Below are 14,413 nucleotides of genomic sequence, written 5' to 3'. Positions count from 1 at the left end.
GAGGATGCCGAGGAAATTAGCATCAAGAATGTGCTCGAGAGATCGGAACGATGCGTTTTCGCCATAATTAGGGAGCACGCGGCACGGCATGATGGCAATGTAAAATGGTTCATTGTCTTGAATGTTTTGTTGTATAAATTAGTGGTGATGGATGATGAGGTTAGCGAGTCTGTCTCATCTCTCATAAATCTTCATAGTTACTCCAACATAGCACTACACGTGCTTGAGTATTATGAGGATTTCAATGATCATTTCATGTTGGCTATAAGAAAAATCCTGTCATCTTTTGACAACTTTGTTCGACATGGCAGCGGTTGGGTTTTGAAGAAAATTGAGTCACTGGATGTGAATGTGATTAAATTTAGTCCAATATTCACATCCAGTTCCATTCAAACACCACAGTTTCTTAAAAAAAAAATGTATTATAAATGTCAAAAATCTGTCTGATGAAAAATGCTTTTTATGGTCAGTCCTCGCATATTTCCATCAGAAACCAAAGGACTTACACCTGACTGTAAAGTATTTGAGCAAGTTTGCTCACACACTTAATACGCAAGGTGTAAATTTTCCGGTTACAACACGCGATATTAAGAAATTTGAAATACTGAATCCGGATATTGCAATTCACGTCATTGTGTAAGACAACAAAAAGTTTTTCCCCTACCGCACAAGCATTTCCCGCACTCGTAAGCACCAAATTAACCTTTTAATGCTGAAAGCCGATGCAGGAAAAACGCATTTTTGTTTAATTAATACCGCAAACGGGAAAAACGGATTATCGTGTCTTTTCTCTCACCTTTCAAAACACAACGGTCAAGTACACATTTGTAATTTCTGTTTTCATAGATTTACATCGACCAAATCTAAAAATTATGATGGCAAAGCAAATTTGATGAAACATGAACAGCTTTGTTCCAAGTTTGAATCACAGCGTGTTTCATATCCTAAACGCGGAGACACAATTGAATTTAAGAAACTAGGTGCCACGTTGAAGAAAAAGTATACCATTTATGCGGATTTAGAAACTTATGTTGTTAATATCAATAATAATGATGATGATGAATCTGATTCGGATGAAATCACTCATAGCTATACAAAGAAAACAGCGCGACATATTCCCTGCGGTATTGTTTTGTTGTTATCGATGTGAACGGGGAAATCGCTTACGGACCTGTACTCCATAGATCGAGTAGTTCAGATGAAAAAATCATGGAGAAATTTCTTCAGGAAATTACAGATCTTGGCGACATTTTGTATGAAACGTGAAATTCCGATGCAACATTTATCCGAAAGTCAAGAGTGCAAATTTCAAAATTCGGTAAACTGTGGGCTTTGCGCCAAACCGTTCTTAGACACCGATATTGAATGTCGTCATCACGCGCATGAAACCGGAAATTACCTATGTGTGGCGCACGTTTCTTGTAATTTATTGGCTCGTACTCCGGAGTACATTTCGTGTTATTTTCACAATTTCTCCAGGTTTGATTCACATTTCATTCTGAAAGCGCTCGGTAAATGCAAAATAGAAATTTCCTGCATCGCAAATACGTCAGAGAGATTTTTGACACTTTCAGTAGGCAAAATTAAATTTTTAGATTCCTACAAGTTTATGAGCGAATCCTTGGAAGTATTGGTGCGTAATTTGGTAGAAAGTACAGACATGGAAAAGAAGTTCGAACGTTTATTTTCAGTGTTTCATGACCCACCACGCGAACACAGACATCTCTTGTTGAAAAAAGGAATATATCCTTACTCATACATGAGTTGTCCCGAAAAATTCGCGGAAACATCACTTCCTCCCATCGAATGTTTTCATAATGATTTAACTGATACACCTCTGTCTCGCGAAGAATATGAGCATGCGCAAAGAGTGTTCTCGACATTCAAGCTGAAATCGCTCAGTGAATATCACGATTTCTATTTATGTTTGGATGTGATGCTATTAGCGGAAGTTTTTGAATCTATGAGGTCTACGCTTTTTAGCTCATACGGCCTTGATGTCACTCATTTTGTTTCCCTTGCACACTTCACCTGGAATTGTATGTTGAAATACACTAAAGTTGAACTAGAGTTGAGGTCTCATTTATCGGTAAACGTTATTGTGAGGCAAATAACAAACATCTACCTGAGACATACAACCCCTCAAAACCGAGTAATTATCTCCTTTATATTGATGCAAACAGTTTATACTCGGAAGCCATGAGTCGAAACTTACCTGTTGGAAATTTCAAATTCCTCACAGAGGAAGAAATTTCCAAGCTTGATTTCGCGAATTTGGACAGCAATTCAGAAACTGGATATGTAATAGAATGCGATCTCAAGTATCCGAAAGAGTTACATGATAAGCATGTCAGCTTCCCACTCGCGCCTCTCCACCAAACACCTCCACACGAGTTGCTGTCAAACTATCAAACAAATGAGAATGGTCAAACTGGAACCAAAAAGCTCATGAACACACTTTTTGACCGTGAAAAGTACATTGTCCACTACCTCAATTTAAAACTCCACCTTCAGCTCGGTTTGCAATTAATGAAAGTACATCGTGTAATTAGCTTTTCCCAATCTCCCTGGCTGAAAAGCTACATCGACTTCAATATCCGCAATAGACAGAACGCAAAAAATAAATTTGAAATATCCTTCTTTAAGGCCTGTTGCAATCTTATCTTTGGCGAGACTATTCAATCAGTTCGCAAGCATATCAATGTTAAAATTATCACGGATGAAAAACGGTTAGATAATTACATTTCAAATCCATTATGCAAACGCTGGCAAATAATTAGTCCGAACGTGATTGCGGTTTTCTCTCGTAAGTTGGAACTAAAAATGAACAAGCCTGTCTATTCCGGGTTTTCCATACTGGAGTTGAGTAAATTCCATATGTACGATTTTTTCTATTGTAAATTACAGAAAATTATACCCTGGGATCGCGTAGAACTCTGCATGACCGATACCGATAGTTTTCTTTTAAATGTAAAAGTCGAGGACGTGTATCAGTTGATTAAAGAAAATTTGAACCTTTTTGACGCTAGTAACTATCCTCCTTACCACCCCTGCTTTTCCATGGAGAGAAATAAAGTTGTAGGAAAGTTCAAGGATGGGACAGCCTCAAAACCCGTCCATAAATTTATAGGGCTCCGATCTAAACTTTACTCGTATTTAGTATGTAATGAGAATGAAGAACTTGTAAATAAATGTGTAGCAAAGGGTGTACAGACTGGAGTGAAATGTAGAAAACTTAATTTTAATTTATATAAGAAATCGTTGATTGAACGTTGTAAACACATTGAAAAATTCAATATGATGAGGTCCTATAATCACACCATGTATCAGATTGAATGTGCAAAAATCTGCTTGAGTCCTTATGACAATAATAGATACATTGCAGAGAATGGTGTGGACACTTTGCCTTTTGGACATTATAGAGTGCCAACAATGCTCTGAACTGATTGCTCAGTATGTCCTGCGACGATCATCCAACACCACTAATTTTGATTTTGTGTTGTAAATATGAATATTATTAGATCTAAGATAGCGTTAGAGCTTCATAGCATACCACGTGTCAACTATCCCACTTGCTAATATGAGTTGAAAAGTGAAAAAGACTTGCTTCAAGCCGATCTCATTGAGATGAGCAGTTTATCACGTTTTAATAAAGGTTATAGGTATATCTTAGCTGTTATTAATTGTTTTTCAAAATAAGCATATTGTGTACCATTAAAAGACAAGTCAAGTCAATCTGTATTTGATGCACTCGAACCAATTATTTCTAAAAATGAGGGAGTTAAGTTGTTTCAATCAGATCAGGGAACAGAATTCTTTAATTCAAAAGTTAAAGCGTTATTAGATAGATACAGTATTAAACATTACCATGTTTTTAGTGATAAGAAAGCTTTGATAGTTGAAAGGTTTAATAGAACAATTAAAGCAAAAATTTATAGATATTTAACTGAACGTGAAATCAAAAACTGGATAATGCAGCTAGACAGTTTGGTTTGTGATTATAATGCAACAATGCACACTTCAATTAGAATGAAACCTAAAGATGTGAGGAAAAAAGATTGTAATCGTGTTTCAATGTCTTTGAATTCTGCATTCAATAGACGATATAAATTGAAAAATTCAAAACCAAAATTTAAGCTAGGAGATGTTGTACAAATCTCAAAGAAAAGGTTTTTTTTGATAAATCTTATAACATAAATTGGAGTACAGAGTATTTTGTGATTCATTCTATATTCCCTTCTCAACCTGTAACATACAGCTTGCGAGATCTAAACGGAGAAGTAATTAGTGGTAGGTTTTATGGAGAAGAAATTAAAAAAATACAATTAAACGAATCGGAGAGACAAGTATATCTGATTGAAAAAATATTAAAGCGTGACAAAAAAGGATTGCTTGTTAAGTGGATTGGATTTTCAACACCTAGTTATATTGGTAGAAGTCAACTATTGGATGAAAAATAATCTATTGTAATATCATATTGTAATACATTGCATTTAGTGTAAATGTAACAAAGATTTGGTGTAAATATAATACGTCTTTATCAAAAAAATGCTTCTCAGTTTCATTTCAGTCTGTAGTTTCATTTTCGTAATTTGCTTTAGAAAATCTTTCGCTAAGGCATAGATAAGGAGGAGAAGCACAGCACATGCATTCTTGTAAAGAGGGTGTGGGAGAGAGAGGGAATGATATACAGTGAATATCGTTTATAGTGACCTTCAAGGGACCATCAGTTTTGGGTCACTATAACCAATAGTCACTATATCCGATACTAGGCTCAGGAAGTACTAAAGTATAAATTAGTGAAAAAACAGCATAAATAATGACACTTACGTTTCCGTTGCAGCATTTTATTCCAGGTAAACACACTTTCCAAACTGAAACGTCCTTTATATTATTATAATGTACTGTAAATTTTTAATACTTTTTATGAAAATTGAAACGAAATCACAAACGAAGTCACATTCAAATGAAAGTCCCGGTTAATACAGTATACAAATACGGCCTGTTCAAAAACTTCAGTAGGCTACTTCATAAATTTCATTTTAGTTTGAAAATACAGTAATTCAATGTTTCATAAAAAAAAAACTTGAACTCAAAATAAGAAAAAATTGAACTCAAAAAAATGTTAAAATTAGGTCTTTTTCAAAAAGTCTGTAATTTTCATTTGTTTTTTGCACTTTGAATTGTAGTATGATGTTTGAAACTGTTTCTCTAGATTAAATAGAACATTTTTTGTTGCTTCATCTGCTGTATTTGTGACACTAAGAAATTGGCAAATTGTCTTGATCGCTTTACAAGCTTCAGTCAGTGTTGGTGGATTGATTTCCTCATCATTATCATTGTCTTTCTCAGTGTTTGTAACGTCGTCTTCTCCTCTCAAAGTCGAAGTCAGCAATTCCTCATCACTTACAGCTGCCGTCATTTCCAAATCCTTGTCTACTTCTTCATACTCTTCAAAGAAATCCTGAGACACTGGTTGAGCCAAACTTCTCCCCCATTCTTGTAACGACTCTTCTGTGCATGCAGATTCAATAATGTTATCAGACTGCATTAAAAATCCTGCATGTCTGAAACAGTTTTTCACTGTAATGGATGTGACTTCATTCCAAGCTCTTTCTAACATTGTAATTGTGTCGAGTACAGAGACTTTTGTTTCACATCCTTCATCCAAATCTTGAATGATTTGTAGAATGAGACGTTTCAGATAGTTGACTTTCAGAGACCTTATAACACCTTGATCCAAGGGTTGCAAAACAGATGTTGTATTAGGCGGGAGGAACACCAACTTTATAGATGTAAGATTTTCAACATGTGGATGTGCTGGACAGTTATCTACCATCAACAATATTTTATCATTTTTCAATTTCAGTTCATTGTCCCATTTTCGTAGCCAGGAAGCGAACAATTCACTTGTCATCCACACTCTTTTGTTACTTTCATATGTTACTGGCAATAATTCAATATTTTTGAAACAACGAGGTTTAGCACTTTTCCCTATAACCATCAGATGCGCTTATCACTCCCATCCATATTCACGGCAACTAAAACAGTTAGTCTGTCTTTTGACAATTTCCCCCCCGTGCACTTTTCACCTTTGAAATGTAATGTTTTTTCAGGAGTCAGTTTGAAGAAAATTCCAGTTTCATCAGCATTGTAAATTTTTTCATCTGGATAAATATCACGTGATTTTGGCCACACATTGTTTAACCAGTCTTCAGGAATACCAGTTGCAACTGCTGCTGCCTCACCACTCATTCTACCACTTGTGATTGCATGGCGCTGGCAAAATCGTTGTATCCATGCAGATGTAATATCGCGAGGTCTACCCAACTTCTCAGCCAAATCATTTGCTTTACTCTGCAAAATTGGACCGCTTATAGGAATATTATTCGCTCTTTGTATCTTGAACCATTTCAGCAACGCTTGATCTACGTCATTGTTTTGACTAGGACGAAGTTTTTTTGATTTCATAGAACTTGTCTCGAAGCTCTGCTTAATTTTATAGCAATTTTTCCATATTACCGAAATTGTTGAATGTCCAACCCCTAATTCCTTCGCTATGTCCCTATTTGCTTCACCATTCTCAATTCGCCAAATGATGTGCGATTTTTCTTCAATAGTGAAAGTCTTACGGGAAGAAGCCATATTATCAACACTGTATACAATTTAAAATAAGAGTTCTGTTTGTAAAATCTAATGAAACATGCACTACACACACTAATATAACACACACTTTACAGTAACAATCCAATCACACATCAAACCGAAATACTGTAGGATGCCACCAAACCGAACGAAAGGCTGAATTGAACTGAATGTCTGAATAGGCCTATAATGTTCAGAGGAATGCACATTTCACGATTTCGTAATAAAAGACTGACCAATAATATGGCTCAACTAGAATAAATACAGACATGATGATTCCTGTCTGGAGAACATCCTGTTTATTTAATGTTTCGTCATTATATACGATATTATTTTCCTCATTTTGATAGAAATCCGGTCATAATAGCCGATATGTGATTATAATCGATGTCACTATAAGCGATATAATGAAGCATTGTACGCATAGCAAACCAAACAAGGGGCAGCTTTCCGGTCACTATATCCGATAGGTCATTATAGCCGATGTCATAATAGAGACGATATTCACTGTATTGAAGTGAGAAACTTCTATCAGTTTGCTAGTGCATTGCTGTGAAAGGGGAGAGTGACAGCGAGCACATGTTGACCGCATTCCGATGTCATAAGCCATACACACTCAGAGACCCATGTGGTGAGTGAGACAGCCCTCCTTTGATAACTTACAAAAAATGATCAGTTCCTTATCAGATCACATGCTGTACATGTGTCTAACATGAGTAATATCCCAATAGTGAATTTCGACAATATTATAAGACAGAAAGAAATCCCAACATGGTGTAAAAATGGTAAGTTGTTACCTCATAATGCAAGGATCCTTATAAGAGGCTCTTCAGGCTGTGGTAAGACCAATTTGTTATTTAATTTAATTTTTTCAAAGAATGGGTTGAGATTTAAAACTATATACTTGCATACTAAGAGCGAGTATCAAGATAAGTACTTGTTTTTGAGAAAAGTCTTTTCAAAAATGAAGGATATTGAATTTCATATAAACAACAATTCTGAATCTATACCACATCCAAACAAAATATCAGAATATTCTTTAGTTATATTTGATAATTTTCAACTTAATCATGTACCTCAAATAAGAGAATATTTTAATATGGGCCGTCATCGTAATATTGACACAGCATATTTGATTCAGAGTTATGGAGCTACACAGAAACATTTCACTAGGGACAATGCAAATATGATCATAATCTTCAAGATAGGTTTATTGAGTCTCAAATTAATTCACAGAGATCATGTTGGAGGAGATATTTCTTATAAAGATTTCAGTAAACTTTGTCATAAAGTTTGGAATCGTAAACCTCATAATTTTGTAACTATTATGACCAAGTGTGGAATTAATAGCGGCAAGTACCGAGATTTGCTCGATACGTTTCTTACCGTTCAGTAGAGATTAATTCTTTGTACAGTCATGTTGTCTAAAACACACAGCAGAAAACTGAATAGAAAGAACGTTGGTTTAATCGATAAGATTAAGAAATTGAGAAAAGTAATCAGCGACAAGCATAAAAGCTTACTTAATTTTGAAAAACGATTAGAGGAATACAATAGGAAAACGCTCTCACCGTTGATAGAACCCATAATTGAACTGGGAAAAAACAAATCCAGTTTCCACTCTAAACATGGTGTAAAACCAAAAAAGGAAGAAGTAAAAGAGGAAGAAGAGAGTATGGAGATTGATGATGAGGAGTCGAGTTATGATAAAAGCTATGGGAGTTCAACAGGGAATCTTTTAAGCTCAACTAAATTTGAAAACAGTTTACTTGGTTCTAGTAAAAACGATGAGGTGCTGTCACAATACCTAAAAACGTTTCATGCGGAAAAATTGAATAATTCAATTAGTTATGGAATTTCATACAATTCTAAAGATGATGTGTATTATATTGGAAATCAGCAAGTGATATTCGATAACAGTTATATAGATATTTATAATGAAAGATTTCGTTTAACACATGGTCTACTTGAGTTATTATTCAGTTCAAGACCGAATTTGAATCTTTATAATCAGAGAGATCTGGATAAGTATAAAAAAATCTCAACACTTACAGGCATACATTTAGATCGAAGAGGGTATGTTAAACGAAATCAGGGAATCAAATCGCAAATGATTCAGAAGTTATTTCCCAGTAAAAAAATTAGTAAAAAGAAGGGATGGGGTTTATTGAAATTTGCTGAAAATAATTCTCATGATAGAATTTATGAATACTTTGATAATTTTGACAAATTAGTGGAAAGATTTAATTTACTCTATTCCTCAAAAGCTTCTGGCAACACTGGACATGATGTTGAGATCGCGTCTATAATTGAAGAGCTAAAAGAAGCAAAACTAATTGTTTAGTGTTACGATGACTTTGCATCGATTCGGTCTGATTGATACACCTAGTAGTGCTAATCTTACGTGCGATATTGACTCCATTATACAGAAAATAATTGAATCGATAAATCAGCAAGGAATCAGCGAAGCTGTGAAATTTTATTTAGATTCACAAATAACCAAACTCGTTTTGAAAAATACTAAGAATATCGGTGTGAGCATAATTGAAAGAGAACATATTCTAAGTTCATTACAAAATTTTAGTGCCAATATTGATAAAGCTATTGCAGAGAGAACTCTAACTTTAGAATCTGCTCTAGGAGAAGTGAAAACTTTAACAGACAGCTTTTCATCTCAGTTGGTCAGTATTAACAACGATAAAGTTGATAAAGGTTATTTAGATGGGAAATTAAAAGCCATATCAGTTAAAATTGAGAATTTGGAGGTCTTGGACAGAAACTACCTCAATACTAAATTAAAACAGCTTAGTACAGAAATTTTTACTAAAGTAAATGAAACACACCCATTACCAATTGATAAGCAATATTTAGAATCTACTTTGCAGAAATTGACTAGTTCTTCATTCTTCTAGTTCTTCAAAGGAAGAGTTTGAAAAACGATTATCTGAAATGGTGAGTACAATAAAAGCTGATATTATGGATGGTATTGAACAATTCATTACAAAAGATGCTATTGCTATTCTGATTAATCAAATTGCAGACAAGTATGCAACTAAAAATGATATAGGAGATTTTATTAAGAAAAACGAGATGGAAGTCGCTGTGAAAAGCATTCGTGATGAAATAGCTGAGGCAATTAAAAATTCAGAAGAGGGGACTGTTATGAGACTGCAATGTTCGGCTGCATTCATAGATTATCTTAATTTATTCATCCATAAGATAGCTTACGATATCGTCAGCGGATAGGCGCACGTCAGCTTTAATATGAATTGGATAGAAGCTAAGCAAAATAACCTTTCCGAAAATCAGGTTGCCGAAATGATAACTACAAGAATGGGTTTAGCCCAGTATAAAGGCTTGTATTGTCTCCGAAAAAATAAAATCTTGTGAAAGAATAACACTTGGCATACAAGGGAGAAATTTGAAGTACAGTGAACTTTAACGGTTTTCTTGCTAACACATGCTGCTTCAAGATGATAAATCAGACTATACATTTTTTCATGTGTCTATGATTAAATGTAACGGTTTTTTCGATGTAGGAGTTATATGAACTCACTCTTATCTATAGAATTTGGGAAGGGGAAACATCCACCTCACAGGGAGCGTAGCACACATGTCATTTCTCTGGAGAAACATTCAACAAGGGGGAGTGTAGCACGCGCGTGCACGCGTGCGCATCACTTCACTCTAAACAGTCGAGCTGACAAGTTCACAACATAATGTCTCACTATTTTGATTGGAGAAGTTTCAATGAGTTCTCTGTAGAAGCAAATCCACTAGCCGATTGGGGTTATGAATTTTATCCTTATGATTGGTTCATAGAAACGAAGGTAACATTTGCCTATAATGGCGAAATTCAACTTAAAATTATCGATATTGATAGTGAAGGTGACTTTAAACACACTATTAAGTTACCGAAAGAATATTCAGTGGTTTTGAATGAGGATAACATCAGAAGTTTTAATTCTCATTCATGGGAATTGAATGCGAGCGGGAATTGTATATTCTTAAGACAGTTTCATGGTAACTATAGACGTTGAGTATTAAGATAGCCCCCGAGTGAAATAGGTCTGAGAATATGTAAGTATTTTTAGATATGCCAGCTCATTCCAATTATACTTACATATTGTTGGAGAAAACACTTTAACAATAACGACAGGGATGTTTGTACAGCAAAAGAGCTCAATTTTTTACACAAGCATAATATTGATAAACAGTTTGATTGAACTCTTGACTGTCAGTTGGAAACCAAGCATAATATGGATATTATTGAACTTAGATTATTGTAGAGATAAGGATTCACTTCAATCTGACAGTATAGCAATAGATTATTGAGCAATAGATGTAGAGAGAGAGAGAGAGAGAGAGAGAGAGAGGAGAGAGAGAGAGAGATAGGGAATTTCTCAATTCACTTTAATCTGTCAGTATAGATGTAGAGAGGGAATTTTTCCCCTCAAAGGGAAATTATTTTTTCCCTCACTTTCTTCATCCCCCTCATCTATACTGGGGAAGGGGAAGGGAAAATCTATTTGAGAGAGAGAGAGAGAGATATCTCTCCTTCTTCATCCCCCTCATCTCTACTGGAGCAGGGGAAGGGAAAATCTATTTTGAGAGAACGGTAAAATACAGATATAAAAAGCTTGGCATCAGCTGATTAAAAGTGAATTGCTCATGTTCGCGGCGCGTATATCTGTAAGCACCTTAAGATGTGAATTTTATTGTCATACACTGACTAATGTTAAAAACTAAAGAGTTATGAGTTGGGGTACTTTGGTGGGGGTCATTACACATGGATGGGGGGGCGCATTACACTTGAATTGTGGGGGGGGGGGCATGCGCCATTGGCCTTGGGGGGGCTGGGCACCCCTGATATCCAGTATCGAATATCTATACTATTCCCTTTCAAGATGCGCTTACTTGTTGCAATATTACGATCATTGATTGCCACAGCAAGAGCAACATGTTTGACAGTCTACAATCCACATGATCTTGTCTTATATTTTTTATTGTTATTAATATGATATAATTATTAATGTAGATATGATGTTATTAATATGTATATTTCTGTTATCAGCAACAAAATACATCGGGGCCAACAATTATACCAAAAGCTGATTTCAATTTGAAAGGAGAAACAATTGAATTTTGTAGGGTTTTGCATTTACCCTGTAGTGAAATCCCACCAGTCATAGATTATATTACCTCAATATCAAATGATCAAAGACATCAAATCATGGATGTGGGCTGGAAGCAGTATGGCAATCACACAAATCGACATGATGTAAGTTTACCATAAGTACAGTAATGATATGGACTAGGTATTGTATAAGCTGAGAACTGATCATATAGTCAACCATAGCTGCTTCTTTAAGCCATAAATCAACCAAAACAGGCAGTACAAGTTTGAAATAATTTCAAGGTTTGAATTTTTGTCTGTAGTCCTGTCAACGGAAGGTTATAGAGGTAAAAGTTTGGGGCACAATCTCAAGCCCGCCGCTTTGTTCCAGCAAAGAGAAGACATAAGCTATATTCTCTCTTAAAAAAACTATAGAAAAAAGCTTGGAGACATATTAAAAGAGGAATAATACTATCAGCTAGAAGAAATTTTGTTGAAATCAATTTTTCTCAACGATCTTGATTGTACAGTTGAATTTCATTCATTGGTTGAATATGGGGTGCATTTATTCTCCTTCAAATGCAGTTATTTTTTCTATTTGCGGAATCGTAAAATTGCCTTTGATTTTTATCAAGTTATGGAGAACACATGTCATTTCTAATTCAGAAAAATGACTTTCCTTAATATTACAATGTGGTTTGAAGAATCAAACATATTTTTTTAAGATCCAATGATAATTAAATAATAATAACTTTAAATAATTGAAATAAAACATATTTTTTTAATAATACTCCCACATTGTTGGAAAACGATCTACCAACATTGCAGAAGTAAGGATAGCAATACCTGTTTTGCTCAATGATAGACAAGGATATCAACACCAATGTCAAGTCAATGAAATTATATTCCATTCTGCCATTATAATGTGGCACTATGGTGTGACCGCGCACTGATGCATCATGTTTCTTCTCGCTTGTTGCTTAAGAGTGAGGGCCGCCCAAGGGTACCAACAGATCGGTCAGGGTGATTATGAAAATTTTCATTAATCATCAGGGACAGTGACAGAGGCAGGCCACAAGCATATATGTATAGGTACTCACAATACGATGTTATATTGATGATGATTGAATCAGTACCCACCACATTCCATAGAAAGGAATCAGTAATAATTATTGTTAAGCAGAGATTGTTACTCAATAATCTATATTCTCGGAGAATTTCTGTTTCACTAGATCAATAAAACCATGAGGAATTATCCTCTGAATCTCATTGATTCATCTCTTGCCGAATTTGAAATGTTCTATCCCAAAAAATTAAACTTTAGTCGCTTATATCTCAAAAAGTAATGTTGGGGAGAATGTTTTTCTAAGAAAACTTTTTAATTTTGATAGCTTGATGATATACAAATCGAAAAAAAATTGGAAAATAACACCAGTAGAAAGTTTATTTTTAGCCTTTGCTCAGCCTTAAGAAGTTTTTTCTACTATCACTAGTAATAGTACCCAAATTGATTTTTTCTAATGTCACCAGTGAAATGTTAGTCAGTTCCACAGACTTATGAGATCAGTTTGTTGAATTGATAACAGTTCGTTCATTGGATAAAATTATTATTTAACAACAATTGATTTGTTTTTTTAGAAGGTTGTGGGCTTTCCTCTATACTTATTTAATTAGGATGTGTTATGATTCAGAAGCAATGATGTTTATCCTAGAAAGCTTTCATCATTTTTCCAATTCAACAATGAAATACTGACCTTTTATTAAATCAATTGGAATCATTTCTAAATATACTCACCAATGAGTATGAATTTGTTCTATGGAAACTTTACAGGAAAATATTATTATTTTTGGTCATAGAAACAAAAATCAAACTTCTATGGACTCACGGAGTCGAGGAGATTATATTAATATTGAAAAAAATATATATATCAAAATCAACGATTCAAGTTTTTTGATATTGGGAAACAATAAGCAGGCAAACAAAGGCTACCCTAGTGGAAGAGATCCATAGAAATCGATAGAAAAACTCTATTGATATCAATATATGCACATGGATATCAATACATGTTCATGGAAATCAATAGAAGCTCATGGATATCAATAGAAATAATGGTAAATACAGTAAATGAAAATCTATTGTTATCACTAAACTTCTAATGATATCAATGAAAGTAAATGGGTAACATTAGAAGTAAAACAAACATTATATTAAATATCTTCATTCATATCAATAAGGACCGGTTTCTGAGCTCTCAGGATTATATTACCCATGTCAACACACAATGTGAAAATCACGTTTTTTCACGTGAATAAAAAGTGAAAATTAATGTTAAAACTGAAAATCAAACATTTTTTAACTCTCATATTAAGGCTTTCTGACCAACAGTTCGGAAGTAAAATCGAATTTACACCCTTTTCTATCTGTTGCATAATCGTCTACAACACACCATTATCGAGATAATACATTTCCACGCCAATTAAATTTTTGATGGAACATTTTTTGAGTTTTCCAAAAAAGTCTCACTTTAATTTTTCACTTTCCTTGCCCTATTACCATAGGTAAGGAAAATAATGCTTTCCGAAAAAAATTAAGGTACCCCAATTTCCAAATTCCTATAGGCCTACGTTTCAAGGTCCCCTGAGTCTGAAAAA

General features: G+C 34.5%; 1 protein-coding gene across 1 annotated transcript in view; it reads left to right on the top strand.

The window, feature by feature from the left end:
- Positions 1–14,413, top strand: part of LOC111052505 — a 100,815-nt gene that overhangs the window by 17,346 nt on the left and 69,056 nt on the right. The window contains exon 2 of the mRNA XM_039426356.1: positions 11,720–11,926. Within this exon, the coding sequence (XP_039282290.1) occupies positions 11,720–11,926 (207 nt within the window). The remainder of the gene's footprint in view (positions 1–11,719; positions 11,927–14,413) is intronic.

The sequence above is a fragment of the Nilaparvata lugens genome, chromosome 4 (assembly GCF_014356525.2).
Source record: "Nilaparvata lugens isolate BPH chromosome 4, ASM1435652v1, whole genome shotgun sequence".
In the NCBI taxonomy this organism is placed as follows: domain Eukaryota; kingdom Metazoa; phylum Arthropoda; class Insecta; order Hemiptera; family Delphacidae; genus Nilaparvata; species Nilaparvata lugens.
This window is presented reverse-complemented; position numbering and strand designations above follow the sequence as displayed.